General features: G+C 43.5%; 1 protein-coding gene across 6 annotated transcripts in view; it reads left to right on the top strand.

Annotated features, from left to right (window-relative positions):
* Positions 1 to 27707, top strand: part of FHOD3 (formin homology 2 domain containing 3) — a 460829-nt gene that overhangs the window by 334734 nt on the left and 98388 nt on the right. For 3 of the 6 annotated variants that reach the window (XM_080821455.1, XM_080821457.1, XM_080821456.1), the window contains exon 11: positions 14200 to 14307. In XM_080821455.1, coding sequence (XP_080677581.1) covers positions 14200 to 14307 — 108 coding nt within the window. Of the gene's footprint in view, positions 1 to 5394; positions 5482 to 8206; positions 8552 to 8954; positions 9030 to 14199; positions 14308 to 27707 lie in introns of all 6 variants that reach the window. The other 3 variants (XM_080821452.1, XM_080821453.1, XM_080821454.1) reach the window with 2 other exon arrangements.

Raw genomic sequence — 27707 nt, 5'->3', positions numbered from 1 at the left:
TTATTTTTAAAATATGTCTTTGTATATTTTGATATGAGTTATGTCTATTAGATGTACTGAAATGCCTTCTTTGAATTCATTGCTTGACTTTTCCTCATCCATAGTATTTTTGTCTTAGAATATATTTTAAATTTTTTTGTACTTTTCAAATGTTCAGAAACATTCATTTTCCTTTTTGTCTTTTGAAGACTAAGAAATGTGACATCAGGCTGAGATCCAAATTGGGGAAGTAAAGTTGGCTTTGAAGGAAACTACGCCCTGCAGACTTGGTCAGACTGTGGGCTTCTGGGTCTCTTTTCTTTTTTTTTTTTTTAATTTTTTTAATTTATTTATTTGTTAGAGAGAGAGAGAGCGAGCACAGGCAGACAGAGTGGTAGGCAGAGGCAGAGGGAGAAGCAGGCTCCCTGCCGAGCAAGGAGCCCGATGTGGGACTCGATCCCAGGACGCTGGGATCATGACCTGAGCCGAAGGCAGCCGCTTAACCAACTGAGCCACCCAGGCGTCCCATTCTGGGTCTCTTTTCTAATGTGGAGAGGGTGACCTCCAGTCTGAGATTGCCTGTGGTATAAAAAGGAAAGTGCCTGTTGGGCTCAGAGTAGACCTCTGCAGTGGAGTAACTCTTTTATCATTAAAAATAAATAAATAAATAAATAAATAACCAACCAACCCTCTTGATATTTGAAAGCCAAAGACCAGAGACCCAGAATTCTGTCTGCACGAATGTAAACAAAAACAAGTTCTACTTTAAGAGAAAATTCAGCTAGGGGAAAATCAAAATTGGCTGAACTAATTCTTCATCCTAAATATTATCAGCGTAAAAGATTCTGTTTGACTAATTTATCATGGGCTGAAACTAACATCAAGCATCAAAAATCCTATGCACCAAGAGAGAGTACTTCTTTCTCCATCTGTTTGGATTATAGGGCAAGGCCAGTACCTTGACTATAGGGTGCCCTGGAAGTGGGCCCTCCAAGTAGGTCATTGTGCTGCCTGCCATTGGTCCTGTCCCACCTCTCATTAGAATAAAGCTATGGGACACACAAGTCATATGACAGTTTGGTGCGGGATCAACAGATGTTGAGCCCAAGGAGGATAGAGTTTGGGATGTAGGTCAGGAAGTGATCTCCAGCCGTCTGTGGGGCAACTACGCAGAAGAGAGGGGGATCAGAAAGAGCGTACAAAGCAGAAGTTAGAGGTGGAAGCATGTTGCTGTCTGTCAGTGGTGTAGAATGCTTTACAGAGTAGTGTTCTTTTGGGGGAGGCATCAAGCAGAGTTCTGGGAGCCCCTCGGTGCAAAATGTTAGGGATTTCCTGAGAGGAGGAAAGGCAATGGTGATGTTGTCGATGATGCTGAGAGCTAAAACAAACTGATTTGTCCGCCCCATGCCAAGCCTTTCCCCAGTGCTTTTACATAGGAATGCAACCCTCCCACAAGGTGTAGCTTGTTGCTACCCCATGCAGGGCGAGGACCACAGGACCCAAAGGCACACAGCAGTAAGTGGCCGAACTGCGGTACAACCCAGGCAGCCTGGCTCTGAGTGTCTCCAACTCTAGCAGATGTTGCTTCTGGTGCATTTACCTCCTGGGGGAGCAAGTCAAATCAAGGCACTTTGGAGGGAGGGATTCAGTGTTTTAAAGAAGAGACACCCATTTGTTGTCAGGGTAGAGGGCGTTCTCAGTAGACTAGAAGTAATGGCCTCCGCAAATTCCCACTGCAGCCGAGTGAAGGTGGTGGCATCAGGCTGCAGGCCGAGGGAACAGTTTTTATCCGGGCTGCTGCTGGAGCAGGCGGGAAAAGAAAAGAGTAGGGCTGCTGAGGGGTGATGTGTGAGTGAAAGCTGTACTGGGCCCAGAAGGACAGACGAGGTGTGTGGGTTTATGTCTGGTGGCTTCCACTTCCAAGAGGAACGTGGCCCTCAGCGATCCACTGGCCTCCTTGTTTGTGACACAGGCACCTTCCATCCAGGTCTGGGGCGTGGAATCATTGGGTTTTGCCAATGCTTTTCTCTTTCAACTTTTTCAGATCCCATCCCTTCTTCCTCAGTTCTATAGTCGTAACCCTCGCTCTGCTAAGTAATTTTTTATGAGGCTTGCATGATTCTGACTCCAAAACCTGACACATACATTATAAGATATAAAGAGAATTTACAGATCAATTTTTGCAGATGTATGTGAAAATTTCATGATAAAATATTAACAAATAGAACCCAGCTGTATATAAAAAGAATAATATGACAAAGTAGGGTTTTTTTTTCCCCCTGGCATACAAGTTTGGTTTAATATTTTAAAAAAGTAGTCTCTGTGATTCACTGTTAATAGAAAAAAGGGAAAATCATAGGATTATCTTTTTAAATGGAAAAAACACATTTGACAGAATTTAATATTCATTTATGATAAAAATTCTTGGAAAATAAAGAAACGTTAATCTTATAAAAAATGTCCACACAAAACTATGGCAAACCTCATACATTCCTCTGATATTTGGAAAAATAAAGGAATACTTAAATTCATCACTTCAATGTAATCTCATTGGAGTTCATAGCCAGGGTAATAAGGCAAGAAAGACATGAGAATTTGAAAGCAATAAACACAACCGTCATTACTTACAGATGATATGATTGTCTGCATAGGAAGTCTAAAAGAATCTACATAAAATATATTACAGTCAACAAATATGGAAAAGTTGCTAGATACAAGGTAAATTGTTTTAAAAAAATCATATCAACAATAGAAAAATGAAGTTTAGAAATTGATAAATGATATCGCTTCTTGGCCTTTTGGCTAAGATCAAGTGTAGAAATTGATAAATGATAAAAATTTATACCTAGAAATACATTTAACAAAAGGTATGTAAGATTTCCACTGAAAAATTACCACACTATTAAGAGAGATTAAAGATGGTTGCAATAAAATTAGATCTAAATAAAGACTATACCAGACCATGGTTTGAAAGACTCAATATATAGATGTCAGTTCTGCAAATTTGTATATAAATTTAATATAATCCCAAGTAGTAGCCCAGCAGGGTTTTTATGGAAACTGACAGGCTGATTCAAAATTCTAGAAGAAATGAAAAGAACCTTCATTTATTAAAAAACACCATGAAGTGAATCCAAAGGCAACCCAGAGAGGGAAAAGATTCTTGCAACACATTAAGTTCTTAATCTTTTTTTTTTTTTTAAGATTTTATTTATTTGACAGAGAGAGACACAGCAAGAGAGGGAGCACAAGCAGTGGGAGAGAGGGAGAAGTAGGTTTCCCCATGAGGAGGGAGCCTGATGTGGAGCTTGATCCCAGGACCCTGGGATCATGACCTGAGCCCAAGGCAGATGCTTAACTGACTGAACCACCCAGGGGCCCCCCAAGTTCTTAATCTTAAAGAAGTCCTATTTATCTCTTTTTTTTTTGATAGTGCCCTTTGTGTCCTGTTTTAATTTTTTTTTGCCTACACCAAGGTCTTAATGGTATCCTCTTACATATCCCTCTAAAAGTTTATTACCTGTCACTACACACAGATTAGATGACTAAAATGAAATAGACAAAACCCGCCAAATTTTGGCCAGGATGTGAGACAGCCAAGATGTATATATACTACTAATGGGGATGTACATTTTTAAAAACCGTTTAACAGGTTCTAACAAAGATGAACCCAAGCATAAATGATGCGGAAATGCCATTCCTGGATACATACTGCCTAGTAATATAAACATATAATCAATGAAAGACATATACTACTATGCTCGTAATAGCCCTATTCAAAATAACCTCAAACCGAAAAGTGCCCGGTTATCATCAACAGTAGAATGGGTGATAACTAAGTTGTGGTCTATTCATACAAGGGAGTATTATATAACAACGAGCATGAATGATCTTCAGTGTCACATAACGACGTAGATGAATCCCACAAATGTTATGTTCAACAAAAGAAGCTGGACATGAGTCCTTCTAGCCAGAAGGAAAACCCACCAGGCTAATCTCTGCTGTTTGAAGTGAGGTAGGGAAGGGAAGCATTGGAAGGGAGCATTAAGGGAGTCTTGGTTATGGGGGTGTGTTTATTTTGTGAAACGTCAGTGATTTGTTTACTATACTGAATGTACTTTATACTTCAGTAAGAAGAGAAAACACAGGGGAAGGACAGCGGGGGCAAAAGAGTTAAAAATCTTGGCAAAATGTTGTCTGGGGTGGGGAATGGTGGATTTGTGAGGACTGAAGGTGTGAAGGCGCTGGCCACTTTGAGAAGGTAGAGGACGGACACAAGGAGATGGCAGTGGAGCCCTGGAGGGGGAGGGGAATGAGAGATGGAGGTGAGTGAGAGTTTGGGGTCAGGGTGCGGTAGGAAGTGTGGGTGTAAGTTTTCCAAGGTGGACTGGTTCTGTATGATGATGAGGTCCAGAGCATGAGGGCCGAAGTGAGAAAAGGTGAGCATCACTGGAGTTAAGAGCACAAGGGACGGAGAAATCCGCAGGGCCTGGGGTAGAGGTTCCGTGTGGAGAGTGACATGAGTCAGTGTGGACCAGGCTCAGAGCCCAGAGGAGGTTGTAATGATTCGGTTATCAAAGTCTGTACTCATGTAGCTTCAAGGACAAAACCCAAATTAAACTGTCTTAAATGCAAGTGAGAATTTATTATCTTCCGTTAGTGAAAGGTGAGGGTAGAGCTTCAAAAGTACTGAGTCCGAGTGTTAAAATTGTCACGGGGTGGCTACCTACAACCCTCAACCCACCACTTCTGCTGTCCTTGGATCGGCTTTGGTGACAGGCAGCCGTCCTCCACTCACAGCTACACACTTCGGGGGCCCGTACGGTTATTTGTCCTGGGAGGCACCAGGAGAAATTTCAGGGGTGACGTCACTGACCCCATCAGGACCCTGGGCCCACCGTTGAGGTGGCAGCAGATCAGCTCCTTCTCCTCGTTCCCTGGGGGCCAGGGAGTAGAAGGTAAAAACCGTGTCCCCCATGGAGGTAAGTGCCAGATCGGCCTGACCCTCCATGGTTTCTAGCCCAGAGGGGTGCGGTGAAGTGAGGACTCTGGCTTTCTGCAGGAGCTGGGACGTGGCCAAGAACACTCACCACTCGATTCTGTGCGGAGGAGGGGCCTGCCTGAGGCCAGAAGCTGCCCCGAACCGCGTGGCGGGGGAGGTCTGCAGGGCGGGGGGGGCCTCCAGCCAACCGGACAGAGACGCTTGGCCCGTGCTGGCTTATTGGATCTCTACCCACATTCAGATCTCCTCATCTCTGAACTGTCTCCTCTCTCCTGACAGACTGAGTGCGTTCTTTTCGTTTCGGCCAGCTGCAGTGTTTTGTTTAGGGTTTTGCTCTGTCTTCCTGTTTGTAACACTTATCTCGCTTTTCCATCTCGTGTGTCTGCGTTTCTCTGTTCCTGCCCTGGTCTCAGGGAAGAGGAGGAGGAAGAGGAGCCAGTCACGGAGCCCAATTCAGAGGAGGAGAGAGAGGATGATGCCCCCTGTCAGGGCAAGGACAGGTACCGAGCCTGGACCCTCCCAGGCTCCCACTAACAGCCTGGGGTCCCTTCCTGGTAGAGAGTTTGCAGCCACCTTTCAGAAATCTCCCTTCCTCACCGGCTCCCACTGCCAATCCTTACTCTGAACACAGAGCCACAGAGTGCCTAGGTGTGTAGAAATAACCAAGCACATGTTCGTTAGAGAGCTGCACTTTCCCTTCTTGACCTTGCTTTGCGGAAAAATCACAAATCACGTAACTGGTTTTCTCCCTCCGTCATTAGTGCTTTGCTGAGATGGACGCCAACCGGAAGGAGGTTCACGTCTGCTCGAAGAACGTTACTAACCCTTTCAGCAGTGTAGGAAGGATAATTCCATGTGTCCCCTTCCTTCTCTGGATTCTACCAATATAATAGTGGCTAAAGAGTGTGGGTAACTACTGTGTTATTGATGCGGGTTTGTTTTTTCTCCAAGTGGACAGGACTGCTTTTCACCCCATGCAGCCCAGAATAATTTCCCATGATCTGTTCTCACTCTAAGAATAAGTACCCTGATTCTACAGGCTTTCGAGGGAGTTTACTGTCCTCTGCACATACCTTCCAAGGATGCCTTCTTTCTGCCTTCAGGCAATGTTAACAGATACAGGCATCCTGCAGATATTTTTAATTTTATAGGTATTTTCACAGATTGATGTGTTTATAAAAGAGAAAAAGTGATCACCTGTAATTTCATTTTCTAACATTCAAAAATAATTCTAAAGTTGATTTTTTTTTGTTGTTTAACTGATTACCACTGCAAATTGACAATTTTACTGTTTTTTCCACAAATGAGCAAGATCAAAGAAATCTTGGATAAGTTAGGGTGAAACCTCTTTCTTGCAAACTTCAAAATCAATGGAATTTTTTGCTGCTCAGCCTCTTTCTCCAAGCTGCCAGTGCACAAAAGAAGGGTCCGTTTGATACGCTGAGATGCCTGCCATTCCCAAGAACCGTGGGATCCTCTCTGATCGGACAAACTAGTGATTTGTTTCCCTGCTTTGGAAATGGCTGGGGAGAAGCCAGCAGGGTGCGGGTGTGGAGAGAGGAAAAGAATGATCTGGTCACAAAGAGTGAGCCACCCTTGTCCGAACGCCGGGGGAGAAGGGTTATCATTAGCCAGAGCCCCTCACCTATGGGGAGCTGCCATGCCTGGGGGTAATGATACCCAAGGGTGCTCTGGGGAGGAAGGAAGCTTGGTTGATAGTCCCACCATAGGTTGAAAACCAGCCACAGGAGATCCTGTAGACCCTCAGTGAGTCCACTGGTCTGGCTCTCTATGAGCTTACATGTGCGGGGTCTGTCCCGCCCACACAAACCCATCCGCCCTCAGCTACTCTCATGGTACAGCCCCTCGGATCAGATGGAAGAGTCTGACTAGAGAGGGCAACCTTCAAAGCATCCCTCTTGACCTTGTGCTCTCCTTACATGGGGTTGTAACTTCCACAGGTAAATGGTGGTTTATTGCTCTAAGGTCTTTTTTCTATATGACCTGATTCTAGAGGCATCCTTGATCAAACTAGAGTTAGGTTTTCCAGCTTTAGGAAATAAACTAGAAGTAGTAAACACCGGGGCTGGATCTCCACGGTGGCTAAGGCACTCATTGACCTTGACCTGGATGTATTTATTTCTTGGCATAATCCAATCAGACCTGCAAGTGGCGAGAAAGGTGCTGCTTACTTCTGTGGGGTTAGTGTCTTGCCCTGCGTGTTCTGCCTGCTGGCTGCTGTTCTGTGTGTGCATGCTGTGTGTACCGGGCCTTCGCCAAGCACTGCCATCCCCCCATCCCCTCATCCAGCCAGGGGAATGGATGTGTCCCTGCCCTTCTACACACAGGGACCTCCGAATTTGAGGTAGAAAAAGAAAACGGGTCACGTCCCATTCCCGAATAGGCATGGCTGGGAGTCAGGTTCTCCGGGAGAATGACCATGGTTTTGAAAAATGCAGAGTTTAACAGAGATTCTCTGTGTACCTCCAAAGACCTCAGTGGTCCAAATGCAGTTCTGTGAAGATGGAAAAGTTTTACAACTGTGGCAGAACTGGGCGGCCTCCAGGACTCCAGATGTCTAGGGCTTAGTCATAGAGGTGGGCTGTGGGGAAAGTGTGAGGTGGGCAAAATTTGACTTGAGTGCACCAGTCCCTCTTTTCTGGCTGTTGGCATTCCTTGCTGGCATCTCTTCTCCTTTGTCCTTTTCTGTGCGTGCTTTTGAGGAAGCACCTGAAAGCAGGAGCCTAAAGGACGAGGCTTGGTGGATATTTCTTCCTCCAGGCTGGGCTTTTTAGGAGGACGACCGAACTTCAATTGGGCCAAGAGAAAGAAATGAAGTTCAAATCGTGGAAATTCACATGCCAGTACAATCAGTGGGGAGAGCCTGGGGATACTGGGGAGATACTGAAGAGGAGTCTTAGGGGCTCCATGAAATCCCCACACACAAGCCTCCGAAGGCCTGGAGGCCAGACTGGTTTGCGGGGTGGGCCCTTGCATTCGTCCGGCAGATCTTGCCTCCCAGATTGACGGGCCCAGGGCGCCGGGACTGTGGGGCGAACCGAATCTTCTGGTGGTAGGCTTCCGTGCTGCAGCTCAAGACACAGCTGGATTCTGGAGTGAAGCGGCCATAACGGTAGTGGGGTTCCTGTGTCTTGCTCGCTTTCCTAACCTTTGCTTCCCTTTCCTTCCCCCCCCGCCCTTCCTTCCTCCCTGCTGTGTCAGCAGAGAGGCCAGACCTGCCTCGGAGCAGAGCCCCGCCGGCGAGGATGCTGCACCCGAGAGCTCAGCCCTCTCCAGGGCCACCTCGCAGGGAAAGCGGCTTCTGGCCAGCCCTGCGGTGGGGAGTCCCTCACGCAGCGGGTCCTCCGGGCCTGCCCTCCTGTCACCGCCCCTGACCCCTGCCTCTGCCGCCCGGCCCTCGTCTACGGCACCCGGTCCCCTGAAGGCATCACCGACCATAGAAAAGCTGCCCTATGTGCCCCACAGCCCTTTCCACCTCTTCTCCTATGACTTTGAGGATTCGCCCTTGTCCGCGAAGGAGAAGGAGGCCGAGGCACAGAAGGAAAGCAGGTAGATCCCGCCTCCTGGAGGCCTGTGTGAGCTTCACCCTGGGAGGGCCACAGAGCATGTTGACTGCACCTTCCCTCTTGCCTTCAGCTGTGTTTGTGTGGCTTCCAGTCCAACCAGAGGGCAGTTGTGGCCTCAACTAACTCCCTAACCACTAACTAACTACCAGGGTTTAGGCAAGAGCAGAAGAAAATTGTCATTCGTTTGAATCAAAGAGCTCTTCTATTACACAATTACTAAAAATGGATTTTTAAGCATCAGGTTTTTAAAAATATGCATGGTCTGACAAAATCGATACATTTTGCCCCTACCTGTGTGGGCCTCGTTTGACCTGCGGAGTGTAGCACGAAGTGCTCTGCCCTCTTCCCATGCGGTATTTTGAGTGAGATTTTCCTTCCTTTAATAGTCCCTCTGATTCCCCCCATTTGAGCACGTATTCTGCGTCTGAACCTTACAACTTCCGGTCTTTCTCTTCTAATAGGTGGGTGTCTTTATTTTCTCTCCCTATTCTATAGCTTTCTGGTTTGATTTTAATGTATGTGTGTTTCTTTCAAAGATCTCCCCATGAGATGGCAAGCAATTGCGGTTTGAATCCCTTCACAGGCATTGATGCAATTACATCATTAAGTATGAGCGCTCTGATAATTCTTGTAAAAATTGGAGAGAGGAGCAGAGGGAGGGAGGTGTGCAAGTCAGAACTGCACAAGAACATTTTGGCAGCTGCTCGTCACGTGCCTGTGTGCCTGCCCTTCACAATTGCCCGGCTTAGGAGTTCTCTGCAGGGTGGGGAAAGGGGGACAGAGGGTTTGAATATTTTGAACAATCAATTGTCCAAAATCACTGATTGATGATACTGATGGCTTCTCTCTTAGAGTGATAATCATTGGTAATACTTACCTATTTATTATGAGCTGGGCCTTATACTTCCCATGAAATTAGCATCTTAAAGAATTAATGCTGAGAGGTAGGTTCTGTTACCAGCCCTTATTTACAATGAGGAAACTAAGGCAGGGACAGCGAGGGAAGTGGGGTGTGGTTTCTACCCCAAGCACCCTACTCCAGGTTTTGGTCCTAACTTGTACGTTGTACAGGTCTCTCTTTTAGGCAGTCTGTCTCTCTCCTTCTTGGGCTCATCTGCGCAGCAGCTCCAAATACCAGGCCTGAACCCTGACCCCTCCCCACCAGGGGTTCTTGAGGAAAGTCCTTGTCAACAAAGTGCTTTTGCCCGAGCCTGCATTTGGGGGACCCTCGATCTGGGGGTCGAGCAAGAAGTTATGCCTTGTTTTGAATGAAGGCTTGTGGGACCCAGACCTGAAGAACAGCTCTTTCACACCACAAACAGGACTGGTTGCAACAGGTGTTGGATACTCCATCTAATAAATATAATTAATTTAGAAGTGTGACCATCAACCTGTCTGCTTACATACAACCTAAGAATATTTTGAAACTTCCCTCAAGGTTTTTTTTTTTTTTAATTAAAGATTTATTTATTTAGAGACAGAAAGAGAGAGAGCATGCACACATGGTGGGGAGGGGCAGAGGGCGGGAATCTCAAGCAGACTCCTCTCTGAGTGCGGGCCCTACATGGGGCTTAATCCCATGACCCGTGAGATCATGATCTGAGCTGAAACCAAGAGTCAGAGATTCACCAACTGAGCCATCCAGGTGCCACATACTTCTCTCAAAGTTTTAAATAGCCTGCCTATAGTTTTTTGTTAAGAGTTTAAACCGTTGTAAAATATATAATTTATCTATTGTCTATGTGCTTTAAATTCCTTTTTGTCAAAACCTTGGGGTTTCCGATTTAAATGATTAAATTCTGGGAAACACCTGCATATGCCTCATTGGCAAAGCCTGTCCTCAGATGAATGAGGCTGAGTTTCTGTCAGAAAAAGTCTGACTTCACATTTCAGTTCAGATACATGCATGTCCCTGTGACAACCATCTCACTTCTAGAATTGAGAAGCAAAAATGGACAGACCGTGAGTTATAGCTCAGCTATTTTGGGAAAAAAAAAAAAAAAAAGCATTATGCTTGTTTTATTACCTTCATGTCATTTCAGCACAAAGCACAATTCCCAGGTAGGTGGGCAGGTAGATAGAGGTGGTGTGTGAGGCCTGGCTCTGAGGTTGCTCCTGAATAAACTAGGGCCTTCTCCTTCCTCAGTATTTCTTAAGGGTTTCCCTCAAGGGGGAGGCTTTCCCACACTATGGCTTCACCCGGCATCCCAGAGGTTTTGCCGCTCAAAACACTGCCCCGCGCTGATTTGGCCTGGGTAAGGGTGTTACTTTTTTTTAGTAAATTTTTTTAGTAAATTTTTTTTAAAGATTTTATTTATTTATTTGACAGAGATCACAGGCAGAGAGGCAGGCAGAGAGAGAGGAAGGGAAGCAGGCTCCCTGCTGAGCAGAGAGCCCGATGTGGGGCTTGATCCCAGGACCCTGGGATCATGACCTGAGCCGAAAGCAGAGACTTTAACCCACTGAGCCACCCAGGTGCCCTGAGGGTGTTACTTTTTTTCCCTAAAAGTGGAAGGCAGTTGTGAAGGGGAGGGAGGAGAGGAGAACTTGGAGACCCTAGGAGTGGCCACAGGTGGACCCATTTAAGGAAAAGAGCAGATACGGAACTTGTGGCTCTGAGCTCCCTTCCTCTTGTTTCCAGGGTGGTGTGGTATGCCTGCCGGAGTGCGTGAGCTCCACTTTGAGTGCCTTCACAGTACAGCCTCTCTAGCAGTCTCTTCTAGGTCTCAAACTGTGGGCTTGCTGGATCTCTCACTTGATTTTTCTGGAGCATCTCCAACACGGCTCTTAGGTCCTCCAAGAACAGTATCTCTGTGCAAGTTAAGAAATGTACATTTCACTGGAATAAAAATAACTTGGCAACCTCGTTTTCCCCAGTAGGGTGCTGTTAGCCTGTGAGTGTGACTCTGGGCTTCCTGGTGACAGTCTTCACAGGCTCTGATGGGGCTTTCCTGGGCCCAGGTCCCTCCCACTTGGTCGTTGCCTCTGCTTACAGTCCTGGGGGATGGGAGTATTAGAAACACGTACATTTCTGGAATGAATGTACACACAAATTAAGAAAAACAGCTTGTTTGTGCGTAAGGATTGCCTTATATTTAACCGATACATTTTTATAATTTTTAATCTTTTGTCTGACAGGAATCTGAATGCCGTATAAATATTGTTTGTACTTATTAATTTTCTGACGTTCACTCACTGTGGTTTTCATGGAGTCTGTACAGCCCAGTGGTGGACTGCCACTGAACCGGTTCTAGTAGATACCAACCAGGTAGTCCGCATAAAGGGCCAGAGGAGAAAAGTACAGTGAATTGAGTGAGTTGTATGATCCAGTTTGTTGGGCTGAAATTGAGAAGCAAAACTGAACAGACTGGGAGGTATTCCAATTTTAATTGCTCAGCCATTAGAAAAACCAAAGCAGGGGGAATATGCATTATGCTTGTTTTTATTTCCATCAGGTCACTTAAACTCCATTTTAGGAAAGTAATCCTGTTAAAACACTCTCCAAGATGTCCCCTTTTGGTGGGAAGGGGATTGTTTTACATGCTTGCGTGGAGTAACAGGCTGAGTGCCCAGGCGGCTGGGGGATGCAGGGCTGCAGCCTGAGGTCTCAGAGCTCCTGACCGCGGCCACCTTCCCTGCCCACATCACAGTGCTCTCTGCCCCCTTCTCTGCCTCTTCTTCGCTCCTGAGCTTTTTTTTCCTTTCTCTGCTGCCTCCTTTCTTTGTATGCTCTTCTCATCCTTTGCCTTTTGCCCTCTCCACGCCCTGTGGTTTGGGAGCACTCTCGAAAAGTCAAACCATCCCTCACATGGAGAAGCAGTTAACCTGTTAGACACATAGTGGGTTGGGTTTTTCAAGAGAAAAGAAAAGGAATGCCCAGAAGCCAAGTCCTAGGAAGGTGATGTGTTTACTGAGGAGGACGGTGGGTAAGATCGCGTGATCTGAGTCTTCATCTGCCTGGTGGCAAGGCTCAGTCCTAAGCACAGGCCTGACATGTGATCCCGAATACACATGAAGAGCGGTAGCTAAGCACACCAGACTTAGCAGCACAGGATAGATTTGGGATAATACAAATATTTTGCTTCCCATTAAAATAATGTAATTTCTGAAGACAAATGGAAAATATATGTCTATATTCCACTTTTTCAAATAGATGGCCTGTTTTTAATTTTTTTCTATACATAGCTTTTGATTTGGAGAATATTTTTATACAGTTGTAATCTAACTTGGTATAAGTAATATATTCTGATGTTTTACTTGAGCATGTATATAAACATTTCTCATACTATCACATACAGAATTGGCAGTCATTTTTAATGGTTGCATAATATTCCATCGATAAATAACAGATCACAATTTTTTGCCATTCTTGCATCGTTACCTATTTGGGTAATTTCTACCTTTTCTACCATGATCTTAATAATGTTCCAGTGAGTATCACCATGCATGACATTTTCAGTATGCAATTAACCATTATTATGTTAGCTTCCCAAAAGTAGGCTTAATTCTGTGAAAAGATATCCACATTTGAATTTGAGTTGCTTCCCAGAATGATTTATGCTGATTTCTGTTGATGGGAGCTTGGACTGGTTTCACTGGGTGTAGGAAGGTCTTTGTATCTTTGTACACTTATAGTGACCCATGGGGTCCCATACACCCAAATACAGTGTCCCCAACCAGTTTAGGTAAAGGAGTCAGCCCTGCCTTGTGGCTGAGCAGACTGAGAGGCAGAGCTCATTGAATCTCATTATTTGTAACTAATCATGAGTATCTGCTCCCCAACCCCTCCTCCCCCACAACAAGGGCCTCAGGTTATGATATTTTTTCTGGGAACACACTGAAGGATAATAGCTAAATGCAAACTGCTAAAAAGGACAGCTATTCTAAAAAACAGAAAGAAAATTCTAGAATTTTGCAAATCCCAAAACTTGTCAGAGATGACTGGGAAATGATAAAGGCTCATTTAAACCCGGTGGCTGTACTCTTGGTTCAAATATATATATATATATATATATATATATATATATATATATATATATATATATATATATATATAGGCTGAAAATGTGAATACATGTACCTCTGGTCGGCAGGTCAGTCCTGAAGGTCTAAGGACATTTTGTCCTTGGTCATCGAGCACGTGACAAGATGACATTTAATGAAGGGCACTGATTGGGAAATAGCTAAGGCAGAATTTTTACTACGATGTTTGTTTAGCTCATCATGTGTTATTTTCTACAGATCCTTAATGGATTTCACACTAGTTATGCCACCATGAGAAGCATGAAGAATCTTCATATTTTCAAATGAAAATAATTTGGATTCTTTGTTAGCAAAAAATATTAACATATACTTAACAAGGAAATATGAAGGTTTTATTTAAACCCTTTGTCATATATCCTGCTACCTCAATGTTGGCGTTTGGGAAACCTCTCTAAATGAGAAGTAATCAAAACAAAGCAGTTAGTAAGTCTCTTTACGTTAGAATAATCACTAACGGGATTAGCATTTCTAAGCCTGTTTTTCTTGCAAAAATTAAGATAGTTTGCTAAATACTATTCATTTACTGACTTGTACTCATTTCTCTGTCCTTCCATACTCCTCCCCACCTTAAACTTCTGCACTGTTTAGATACAACAGCCTTGGCAACACCTCTTATCACTCAAGACCTTCTGGATCTGCTGTGCCTGCCACCCCCACATCATCTCTCTCAAACCCACCAGAGGCCAGGCCAGAAAGGTAGGTTTTGTAAGAAGCATGCTGATCGCGTCACTGTCCTCCAGTGAAGGAAATCAGTTTAAGAGTAACTAAAGGAAAAGTATAAAAAAAAACAAACAAACAGCATAATCTGAGGTGTTTTCCTTTACATAATGTAGTCCAGAGGCAAGAATATCTTCTCTTTCACACTATCTACAAAGTAAATATTTTATTAGAGGTGATATTTGTTACTATTGTCTCATCTCCCTACAAACTTCCCATAGAAAGTATAAAAATTTGTTCTCAAGTACGTAAATGTGAATGCTTTGATTGACCTGTGAAAAACCATTCTAGGGTTTGTGTAAGGTCTGCATTTTGTCCTATCAACATCAGTTTTTACCTTGGAATGATTAATTCCATATAAATCAGGAGGTAGTAGGCCCATTAAGGTCAATGCCTTAATGTAATTAATCCAGGACCTACCAGAAGAGAAAAGAATTGCACGGGTCCATGGAAGGAATGTAACTTGGCAAGAGTATTAGACCACTAGAAATTAACTAATTATTACTTCTGGAAGCGAGTGATTGCACAAGGATGTGTTTACAAGGAAAAGGTAAGACCTGTAATTTTAGAACAATTAAAAACAGTTACCCTTATATGGTAAGAGTGCTGAGTTAGAGAAGACTGGCTAGGGTTACAACATACTCACTGGGAAGTTATTTAATCCCTGAGGGTGAAATGCCACTTATGCCAACTCTTACCTTAGAGGGTGGTTTTGATGAGCCAATGAAAAGGTACCAATGAAAGCGCTGTGTGAACTCCACTGTGTGGGTCAGTGGGAAGTGACAATATGTCAAAAGATAGAACATCCAGTATCTCATGATCAGAAATCTAGACACGAGCAATTCAGAGTTTGTTTCAAATGATGAATTAAAACAAACTGAACCTGTATTCCATACTCTGATCGTCTTCTGTGTATTAAGTACGTTTTGTTGAGCGTGGCTGGTGATTAGAGGTTTGGTTGGGATGGAGAGCAGACAAGACCTTACAGTCCCAGGAAGAGTGGGCTGTCCAGTAGGCTTTATCTCACCGCCCATCACATTAATTTCCAAGGTGGCACCTAAGCACCTTGTTGTCAAAATCTCAGGTCCCACAGCCCAGCATGGCCCTGGGCTGGGCATATTTGGGCTTAGTTAGGTCTTGACAATAAGATAACAAGTTGATTACCTTGAAGACCCTGTCCTACACCCTAGGGTACCTCTTCTTGGGATTAGCTTGAGATAACTTCTGGTCCCAGAGAGGTCACCAATGAAGAGGATCCTTATCTTAAGAGATGTGAGATTGAAGGCCAAAGACAGGAATATTAGAATCTTACTGATATTACATCTCAAATCTTACACATGCTAGGTGGACAGCAACTTGGGAAGAAGAACCAGGTCCCATTCATTGCTGTGTCCCCCAAAGTACCTGGGGCCTGGCTATGGCAGAGATGGCAGGAAACACTAGTTGAAAGATCAGGTGAATTACCCCCTTATTGGTTGGGGGAACAGTGTGGAGGTCCCTGAAGTTGACAAATTATAATAAGAATCGGAAGTTTGCAAGTTTCCAAAGCCCTGGGCTTTGTGGGAAATTCCTCCAGGTCCTAAAGAAGAAGCTCCAGCCTCGACCTCCTTCCCATCCCCTGGAAGCCCAGTTCCAGGTTAGAGCTGGGGAGTCCTCTGGAAAGACCCTGCCTGTGTCTCCTTCTCCGTCTGGCTGAGAGTCTCCTGGGGCCCAGGTGGGGTGGGTTGAGGATTAAAAGAGGAAGGTGGGGCTGGACCCCAGAGTGTCTGGGGGGGAGCCTAGTCTTCCTCCTGAGACCTCCGGAGCTGTTAGGGTTTGGAAGCATTGGCGAGGAGTTCTAACACATCCATAAATGGACCCAGTGGGTTGAGGCCACAGGGACAGAGGCTGCCAGAAGCTGTGTCTGAGTCCGAGAGAGTTGACCATGCCCAGGAAGGGCAGTGGCCGTGGGGCTTGAGAGGAGCTATGGGTTTGGGCAGACTTGGAGGAGGGTGGGAGCAGGGCTAGTAGAATGAGTGAGGGGTCAGGTTTGCTCGAATGTGAGGGTGTTAGAAACTGGCAACTGAGACAGAAGGTACTGGAAGAAAAGCAAATCGAAGGTGGAGATGTTTAACCTGGGGCATGCAAGGCACGAGGAGTCTGTATGACACCCAGGGAGATGTTGGGGGACCCCGGGGAGGTGGACCCAGTGGTCCTTGGCTTGAAGAAGGTAGTGGCATGAAATCCCTCCAGGGAACCTGCTGGCACCTGGTGACCAGAGAAACCAGTATCGGGGCCTTTCCTCTCCTAAGTGGTCTGTTCTCTCTTACAACCATCTCTGCCATAGAGAGTTCTTTACCTGCACCTTCTGCCGCATCCACTAGCAAGTAAAGCTGCAAAGGATTTATTACTTCCTTTACATTTGCATGATTTTTCCCAACTATCACTGTCTATGGCTTTGAAAAACCATGTGATGAATCATTTGAAACATCAGATGTGCTGTTCCGTTATTAAGACCAGCAGGTCCCCAGGCCTGGCTGTGCTACCATGTTTACTCTTGCCTTACTGGCTTATATTGGTGACTGTAAAAATAAGGAGGACCCCAACTCCAACTCATGCTTGCTTACCATCACCCAAATGTACGATGTCAGTTGTACATATCATAATATATAATTTAATGCAGCTTAATTTTTTTCTTTTTCGTTTTTGACTACTGGATTCGTTGGATGTCACTCATAATCTGTTTTCATGTTTATGACTATTTCTTGCCCTAGTAAGGTATATGATTGTTTTTACTGAGGTATATGCTTCAGTAGAATTTGTAATGCTGTTGAGATGTTTTATATACACATAATTATTGAAACCAAGATGAAAAACTCGGGAAAGACTTTAAAGCATTACGAACAAGAGTTGCATTTCTGCAGTGAGAAACCACGTCTTCTGTTAACACACTCCTGACAAATAAACAGCTTGTCAGGGTGCTGTGCAGTACTGGAAAGATCTAGAATTCTATTCCCTTGATTTGGAAATAAGTCTCCTTTCCCTGAAGTCCTAGGAGAATCAAGCCAACTAAATCACCTCTTCAGGCAGGTCAGGCCACTTACAACAGGCCTAGATACCACCAGGCATCATTGTGAGCTTATAGTTTTCTGTATTTTTCCCAAGCGTACTAGTATATTGGACACTAATCAAATTTGGCATGATAAGTTGACCTAGAAAGGAAGAACTGAAGAAACAATATACAGAATTAAGTCAAGGCAAGGGTATTAAAAGGAAGGCACCTCCAGATCTCCTATTACAGCCTCATTTATAGGGCTCTCTTTCAGAAACAGTGTAACATTAATTTTCATGAAATCGGATGTTGAGTTGTGCCAAAACAAAAGAAAATAAGAAAACCAGAACTATTTGCAAAGGCCCTCGAGGATATAAGAAGCAACTGTTTACCGAAAGCAGACTTTCTAAATGCTTCAATTTTGAAAATGTGCTTTCTGAATGGAAATGTTCTAAATATTTTTATAAGAAAAAATTAGAAGAATATTTGAACCATTCATGTTGAGTATTCAAATGAGACAAACAAGCAAACAATAATTACACCACAGCAAATGTGTCTGGGAAGTTGGGAAGAGCAGACGGCATTCTCTTTCCATCCCTGCAGTGACATCTCCATCTTGTGGGCCTTTTCAGAAATGGCCGCCAGGTGCTTGTTTCGTGTGGTGACCTCAGTTACTGGGTGACTGAGCGGGGGTCAGAAGTCCAGTGCCTGGGGTTGAAAGTACTTTGAGTCCGTCAGTCTTGGTGCTAGGCCTGGGGAATAAGCTGATAACAAGGCCCGGCTTATACCATGAAAGGGTGCCTTAGCCGGGGCGCACACGGAGTGCTCCATGGGAGGGAGCACACTGGAAGAACCCCAGGCCCAGATTTCAGGTGGTCGGGGGGTGGGGGTGGGGGGACTTTGTACACTTATTGAGCTGAGACCTGGAGGATCAGTATGCGCCTTAAGCAAAAAGATTGTGTTCTCTCTTCCACTTACAATAGTACCATTGGTTACTGGAAAGGACAGTCACCAGCCTGTTTTATAGATTCCTATCAAGAGCCTTTAGAAAAATTTGGGAAATGGTCTGCCCCATATAGTTGTCCCAGCAGAGTTTTTCCTACTTCCTGGATGACAGTAAACCCACGTATAAGTAATGGCAGCTCCATTGGGAGTAGTAATGCATAATAAGGGATGAGTAAAGGATGCAACTTTAAATTTTATTTTTATGTGAGCTTTGCATGTACAACATACAGCATTTAAAAGGTTACACAACAGTAATACACTGTATAAACTATTCTGCATTCTGATTTTTCACTTAAAAAATGTATCTTGGTCTTTCCCCCCCATACTTAAAATTGTTGCATTCTTTTTAATGGCCGCATCCTGCTTTTTTTCTCTTCTTGTACCCAATTCCATACTGATGTGTCTTGCTGTGACCAGTGACAGTGCAGTGTAATTCGTACCCCTGTGTCATGTGGTATATGTGTGGTTATCCATAGGATAAGGTCCTAGAAACAGATTTACTAAGTCAGTTGTTGATGCCTTTTGAATTTTGCCAAATTTCTCTTCGTGAAGACATTTTGATGTCAACCATAGTGTGAGAGAGCTTGTTTGCCAATCCCCCTGCAAAAGGATCATTCAGCTTCTCAACCATTGCTCACCTGGCAGTGAAGAGTTATATGTCAGTAAAATTTAAATTTGCCCTTGTCTTACCATGAACATGATTGAGCATGTTTTCATATATCCACAGCCTTTAATACTTCCCTTTCTGGGACTGTTTGGTTCATGGTCATTGAGCTCTTACCCAAGTGTGGAGGTTATTTATAGACTCTGATAAGAGCAGCCATTATTTTCCTCAGTCACTGGTCTTTTACTTCATTTCTGGTAGTTTTGCCATACAGAAAAATTTAAATTTTATGAGTTAAATGTATTAATCTTTTTTTTTGTCTTCTGGTTTTGTGTTCCTCATGAAGCAAGCCTTTTCTCCCATGCTTGCTTCTAGAGTTTCAAGCTACAATTTTCACATTGAAATATTTTATCTATCTGGAAGTTATTTGGGCATATAGCATGAGGCAGCAACCCACCTTAAATGTTTTTGCTTGTTTGCATGCTATTTATTGAATAATCCATCATTTCCCTACCAATTCGTCATACACTGATAGGAACACAGATTCATGCCTATGTCTGTGTTCAGACTGTTCCCTTAGGTGCGTCTCCTATCTCCTGTCTTCTCTGAGGCTGCCGGGCGCTCTCCCTCCTCCCAGTTCTTGTCTTTACCAGTCAGTCAGTCGTCTTCGGAGGGGACTGCATCATGGGCTACCTTGAAACAGTCCTGTTATTTTTGTCATCTGCTATTGTGTGGTGTTTTATGGTGATTAATATATGGAACAGAGAATGAGGGGTAGCTGGGGAGCCTGAGAGGAGCAGCGAGGACTAGGAGAATGGGAGCCTGCTGTGTTGAGCAGTGACTTCCCCCAAAGCAAGCTCCCCCTTGTGTGATCTCATTTCCTGTGACCCCCTTTAACACCTGTCTCCACCACTGGTGTGGTAACTTCTTTGTCAGAATGAGGATGTCTATTTCCATGCATTTCCTCCCTATTTTCAGGATCTTCTATTTATTTATTACCTGTCTGGCAGGATTTTTGACTCCTCCCATGACTGTAACTTGCTGTTGTCTGTGTCTTCCTCATCCTGATTTCCTCCTCCACGTGGGCTCTCTATCTGCATGGATCTCTGTGTTCCTGTCCTCTTGTTCTGGTCAGCTTTGGCTTTTATCATCTCTTGCCTTCACTAGTACCTACCTGTGCCTTGAGGTTTTATTTGTTTGGTCTTCAAACCACTGCTTTCTTCAAATATATGATCTGTGTGGTTTTCTCAATCTCTAATATTTGCTGGTTATGTTCCATCACATGATCTATACAGTACTTTGTTAAAAATTGTGTTAGTGGAGTCAAGATGCCCACTGTCTAGTGGAGATTTAAAGTTTTTTTTTTTAATTTAAATTGGTCAATGTAGATTTTAAAAAATATTTTATTTATTTATTTGAGAGAGAGAGAGAGAGAGCACAAGCAGGGGGAGCAGCAGAGGCAGAGGGAGAAGGAGGCTCTCCACTAAGCAGGGAGCCCGATGCAGGGCTCGATTCCAGGACCCTGGGATCATGACCTGAGCCTAGGGCAGACATGTAAGCTACTGAGCCACTCAGGTGTCTCCCCCATCAGAGTAGATTAAAAAAAATACATAAACCTCAAAAGTCACTGAGAAAATCCTGAATAGCATATAAAATAGGATAAAAGGCATAGCCTTACTATGTGATCCCAATTAATGGCACCCGGTCCATAACTGCCAATAGGAAATAAAAGGCACCAATGTGGACTGAGTTCCTACCATTCGGAGCCGTCGTGTTCTCCTTTTACCATGTAGACTTCCTTCTTGCCTGCCGCTAATTCCTGATCCCAGTCTTGTCACGCTGAGTTCCCGTAAGGCTCAGCGGGGTGCTCTTTAATCGCCTGTGTTACAGCCGAAGTGCAGGAGGGGGAAGCACGGGTGCGTTGGCCACGGGAGTTGGTGGTGGGTCTGGCTCCCTGGTGGCAGCTTCATGCGGTGACGTCGGGTGTTGGGAGACCGTCAGCCCTCTGTGCTGCAGGAGGACTCTGAATCCTCAACAGACTTGAGGGACTCTTCTCCCACATGTGTTTTAGAGCCAACTCCTCACCATTCCTACTATGAGAGATTTAGTTCCAGATCTCTGTCATGCCTGGACTAGCTATTGAGTAAATGTCCTTCCAAAATGTAGATCTGAGCAGGTGACTTTTCCTGCTTAGAAACCTTGAATGACCCCCACTGCCTATCAGTGAAGCCCAGCCCGATTACTATCACCGACAGAATCGCTCCTGTTTGGGTCCCACATGCACCTTCCAGCTTCCTCAGCCATCTTTTCCCCCACCCTCACTGTACTTGAACCCCATGGAGATGCTACCACGAGCATACCAGGCTCTTCTGAGACCCCTTCCTTCAAATATGCTCTGTTCTTTGACTTGCCTCTCCTTTATTCACTCACTGGATTCCTCCTCAGCCTCCAAAAGCCATGGAGATGACATCTGTCCTATAAAAGTCCTCTGACTTCCTCAGACGGAATGAACTGTAATGTCTCTGTGGGTTCATGTACCTGTATTTTAGCTCTCGTCCCTTTGACTCAACATGGGTTTATCCCTTTGTTTCCAAAATGGGGTTCACAAATCTATAGTGATCTGTGGTAGTGGACTTGGGTCCTACAAACCCATGGGATCAAGATGGGTAACTTCACTAGCCTGGCTATTTTATTATAAGATTTGGGGAAAATCATGAAGACAGGACTACGTTCTGTAGGATCCATGTTCACATGACTTATGGAGACGATTTTTCTTTGTGCAAGGCTAAAAGCACTCCGGGCTGATCTCACGCACCTTGCCTTCTCCCGTAAGACGACTACTGCTGCTTCACTGTTGGGCAGCCACCATTTCTGTGTCTCCCACATGAGATTCCCCAGCCCCCTGTTCGCTGCCCTGCCCCATACCTCTTTGTCAAATCAACAGGTGAACAGGTGCCTGGCCAGGTTTAACCTCCCAGAATCCTCTTTTCTTCCTTTGGAGAGTGGATTAGAATAGATTTTTTTTGACTACATGATTCTCTCATCCTTGTTTATATACAAGGTAAGCATAGCAACCTTAAAGGGTATGTATCGTAATTCTGTTGGAAGTGAGAACGGTGTGCGTAACACTTAGGTGAGATCTCTCACGAGGAAATGCAGATGCCACTCCTCAGAGAATGCAGGTGGAAGAGCTACACCCACAGTGCTGGGAAAAGCAAAAAGAAGCCTTAAACCCGTGTCCCCATCTTTGATGGCTGAGGTCTCTGGTATCGTAGCAGTGATGATGGAGAAAAGTTGCCTGTTTCTTGGGGCTGCCTCTGGAGCCTGCTCATTTCATTTTGAGAGCTGAGTTGTGGTCCGGAAGTGTGAAAGAAGATTAACATTTCCTCATTTCAGGGTAAGCAGATGCCTTCTAGAGCTAGGCAGGACCGAAAATTACCTCTTTTCCTGTGATCCTTAGATCGGGTGACCCCCAATTTCATAGCCAGGCTGTGAGGACAGCCTCACTGTTACGCATTGTCGAATTGCCATTTTATTACTATTCTTTGATCTCTATATCTTCATTTTAATTAAGTGATCATGAATTAAGTGATCATGTCAAATATCAGATAATTTGTGAGCTTAGTTCAACCTCTGTTACTATATCACCAGAGATAATTTTTTAATAAAAAATGTTGAAGATCTGTTTCTCTTACAAATAAGACTTAACTCCAACTTACCAAAAGGAGTGTGTGTGTTTAAGTAGCTTGTACAGTATAATTGACCTAAAAAAGCTGAGAAGTTTTGACATACGTATATGCCAGTGAAACCATTATCACAATTGGGATGATGCAAATATCCATCAGCCCAGACATGTTCTCATGCCTTTCTGTGATTATGGCTGCTGCCCCCCATCCCAAGCAACCACGGGTCTGCTTTCTGTCGTTATAGATTAGTTTACATTTTTTAGACATTTATATAAATGTAATCACACTGTCTGGACTCTTAGGGAGGGGTTGACTTCTTTCAATTAACATAACCATTTTGTAAATCCATTCATTGTGCTGTACATTTAAATACTTCATTCCTTTTTATTGCTGACTAGTACTCCATTGTATAAATATACCACAGTTTATCTGTTTACCTGTTGATGGACATTCGAGTTGTTTCCAAATTTTGGCTGTCTTGGCTTCCAAATTTTGCAGGTCTTGGTATGGAAATGTGCTTTCATTTCTCTTGGTTACCTAGAAATGAAATACCTAGAAATGAAATGGCCGAGTCCTATGGTAGGAGCTTGTTTAGTTTTTTAAGAAATTGCCGAAGTGTCTTCCAAAATGGTTGTACACCAGAGTACTGCTGGCCTCATAAAATGAGATGAAACCTCTTCCTTGCTCTTGAACTTTCTCTAAGACATCGGTCAACACTGGGGGTCTGGCTTAATGGGCTTGTTTAAATGCCCAGCTCTGCTATATCCAAAATGGGATGACTCTGGCCCCCATTTCCTCATCTATAAAGGGGAGAATAACGGAACTTCATGCAAGAGGTCGTTGGGTTAAAAGAACCATTTCACATAAAAGCATTGCCACACAGTATTGTCTCCATAAATGGTAACTCTTATTACCAACCCCATTTCAGTGAAATGGAATTCCTGTTTCAGACATACTGGCAAGAGAGGCTTTAACCAGATGGGTTTCTGGGGCAGCCCCCGGGGCCTGGTATGGCCAAGATTAAATATTGCAATTCCTCTCCCTCAGAGTATATCATCCGCTCGGTTGCAAAACCTCTCTCTGGCTCCTCTCCACCTGCATTCTTAGGTGGCTTCACTTGGTTGCAGTTGCCTCGGGTGTAACTTACATGACTTCAGCTTTCCAGCTGCGTTCCGGGGTGGCGCGCCGTCCTGGTGACTCACCCGGCTGGAAGCCGCGGTGGGAAGGCTCAGATCAAACCCCGAGCCCGCTCCTGCCTCTCAACCTGGAATTGCCAGGGTCCTAGTCCAGATCTAGCCTTGGTGACGGCAACGTAACTTCTCCCCTGCATTTAGAGATTTTAGGCTCCCCACATAAAATGAGATGTGGCATGTACCTGTTATGTCCCAGATGCTGTTCTGAGCAAATTCCTACCTACACTCATGTTAACCTGACAGTGCTTCGTGAGTGGCGAGTAGTATTACCACCATTTTACAAACAAGTGAACTAGGCTCACAGGTGCTCAGTGATTGGCCATGCTTGGGTTTTCTGTAAGCCTTGTGCTCATTCCTTTTCACCATAGCTGGCCCTCACACTAGCCAAGGTTAAACATCACAGCAACTTCCAATCACTGTAGGTATTTTTCCTGGAAAACTTAATATGAAAGATAAATATCTGTCAAAGAGGCCTTTATAAGGAGAAGAACTTACCATACTAGCTTGAATTCTGGTATTTGGGTGTTGGGGGGTTTTTTGTTTGTTTTTGTTTTTTAAGGAATGAGTTGGGATAGTCCTTCTTGTATGGTCTGAATGCATTCCAACATTGATATTATAGGTTGAGCCCATTTCCAGAAACAGGATTTACAAGACCAGGTATATGTTCTTACATGTTGGGCTTATCCAGGAGACCTATGGAAATTTAATTTATTAATTTTATGTTTCTAGACTTTTGTTTCCAGTATGACCAAAGTGTCTTATATGCATCTAGGACAGAAAAGCTCATGGTAGGGGCGCCTGGGTGGCTCAGTGGGTTAAAACCTCTGCCTTCGGCTCAGGTCATGATCCCAGGGTCCTGGGATCGAGCCCCACATTGGGCTCTCTGCTCAGCAGGGAACCTGCTTCCTCCCTCTCTCTCTGCCTGCCTCTCTGTCTACTTGTGATCTCTGTCTGTCAAATAAAAAAAAAAAAAAAAAAGAAAAAGAAAAACTCATGGTGGGGGCAGGGGGGGGTGTGTCTTTTTATTCTCCCTTCCTGCTACAGGGATCTGTGTTAGGGTACTCAAGAGAATGGAACTTGAGTTGTTCAAGGCATTTTGTTTCATTTCCAGAAAAGAAGTACCATTCTGCATTGCTTTGAGTCAACAGCTCACGTTTCAGTTCTTTCTAAATGGAAATTATTAAGGAAGGAGATTTCAGGTGTCATTAATGCTGCCTGACAGTGCGATTGCTGTGTGCCAACCGGAGAGTCACTATGAGAAGGCTCCTTACAAGGTCCAAGTGCGCATGAGCACAGTCTGCAGGAAGGAATGGCCTATCCATTTGACTAAACTGGATGGTCCTTAACTTTCTCAAGTTCTAATGCTACTTTAATTTTATACAGGCTCTAATATAGCTGACATAAGGAAATTACGTTACGGTAGCTACAGAGAAGCTTCACTGTGACTTCATTAGCATAGTCACTAACGGCCCATTAGTAACTTAATGTATTAAGTTTTCCCTGAAATAAGCAAAAACATTTAGAAGAACAAACTAAAGTCAGAAGTATAAGAGGGACTGGCAGGGTCCTTATCTTGTTCTTCACCCAAGAGCCCAGACCACCAAGTTTGCTCCTATGTCTTGCCTCTGAAAAGAGAACTCAGAAGATAAAGCTGCTGGTGTTTAACAAACAGCCACACAGGGCAGGCTGGGAAGCTGGGCTGGATTCAAATTCCCCATGTAGGGGAAAAACAGTCCCTAAAATAATTCTCTGTAAAGTACCTTACTTTTTGTTTTAAAATTCTGGAACTAGGGGCATCTGGGTGGCTCAGGTGGTTAAGCATCTGCCTTTGGCTCAGGTTGTGATCCCAGGGTCCTGGGACCGTGTCCCACATCGGGGTCCCTGCTTGGCAGGGAGCCTGCTTCTCCCTCTCCCTCCCTTGTGTTATCTCTCTTGGTTTCTCTCTCAAGTAAATAAATAAAATCTTTAAAAAAAATAAATAAAATTCTGGAACTAGACTTAACTTTTAATGTTCAGCTAGCTTAGGGCTTCAAAGATATTTGATATTAAAAGAAGGACTTTTATTTTTAAAGACCAAAAGAATGATTTCAAAAAATATATTCCAGGCTTACAGAAGATTTTCAATAATGACAAAGTTCTAGAGCTATAAAGAATATTGTATATAAAATTGAAGCCCTTGTCCCTTTGATTTTTTTTCTTCTGCTGGTGATGACCACCTGAAATTGGTTTTATAGTTTCTGTACATGTTATTATATATATATATTCTGTACATGTTATATATATATTCTGTACATGTATGATTTTGCTTTGCATGTATTTAAATTTCACAGAAATACAGCTTGCTATTCACATTCTTTCAACTACTTTCTTATTTTTTGTCAACCTGCAATCTGAGACATCTGAAATAATATATCACTATGGGTTTAACTTGCATTCTTTTTCCCTCATTTCTAGTGAAGATGAGATAAGTATCATTTGTCTATTTACTGGCCATTAATTTTCTTACTAAGCAAAATGTCCATTATTTTTTGGAAGGCAGCTATGCTAACTACCATACCACCAACGCTCTGGCACAAAATGTCCATTATTTTTTGTTCATTTTTTCCACTAAGTAGTTTCTTTTTTTCTGATGTGGAGTGGTTCTTTTTGTTGTATGTATACTAATCCTTTGTGGTTTATATGTGTTACAAGTAGCTCCTCCTAGGTGGTGGCTTTTCTTTATTCTTAAATACTCTTTAAATGTGTACAAATTTCAAATGTTAATATATAAACATATCAAGTTTTTCCTGTTTGCCCTTTTTGGTTTCTGGTATTAAAGTTCTTTCTTGAGATCAAACATTGCAAAGTTTTGCTTTTTACATTTTCCACTTAAAGTCCTAGAAATTATTTTGTGTTTGGTATGTGGAAGGCCTAATGATATTTTGTTCTATGTAGCTGATAGTCCAATTGTTAAATAGTCCATCACTTCCCCACTGATTGAACAATTCTAACATTAAGATGCTCTTCATGTTCCAGGATTGAGGAATGTCTGAGACTTGTGGGATCTTTTGTTTGTTTCACTTTGGTGTGTATGGATATATCTGTAACTAATTGGTTCAATTTGTTAAGGTTAATAGGGCTTTCTTAAATATTTCTTCCTCAGTCAGATTTAGTAAGTTATTTTTAGAAAATCATCCATTTCATCAAAGTTTCCAAACATACTGTCATAAAAATGTCTTATTTTCTCATAATTATTTTTGTCTCCTGTAATATTCATAGTTCTATCTAGGTGCCATTCTTGAATATTGTTTATTTGTAGCTTTTTTTCTTGAACAATTCTGACAGAATGTATTTATTATTATGTAAAAAATTATAAATCAGCTTTGATTTTTTTACAAGACTTTTTTTTAAGATTTTATTTATTTATCTGACAGAGAGATCATAAGTAGGCAGAGAGGCAGGCAGAGAGAGAGGAGGAACCAGGCCCCACGCTGAGCAGAGAGCCTGACGTGGGGTTCGATCCCAGGACCCTGGGATTGTGGGCCTGAGCTGGAGGCAGAGGCTTAACCCACTGAGCCACCCAGGCACCCCTGATTTTGTTGATTTCCTCTGTATCTTGATTTCTCCATTTCATCCATCTTTGTTCATACCTTTATTTCCTTTCTTTTGCCTTATTTGAATTTATTCTACTGTTGCTTTTCAGATTATTGAGTTAACTTCTTTTCTAATATAAACACTGCAGGCAATAAATCTTCTTCTAAGTACTACTATAGAAGAATCCTCTAAATCTTGATATATAGCTTTTTCATTATAGTAGCCTTTGAATATTTTCTGATTTCCTGTGTGTTTCTTCTTTGGCCTGAGTTACTTAGAAGTGTTTA

The sequence above is a fragment of the Martes martes genome, assembly GCF_963455335.1.
Source record: "Martes martes genome assembly, chromosome: 13".
Taxonomy (NCBI): Eukaryota; Metazoa; Chordata; class Mammalia; order Carnivora; family Mustelidae; genus Martes; species Martes martes.
Note: the sequence above shows the minus strand (reverse complement) of the source record. Positions and strands in the feature narration are given on the sequence as shown.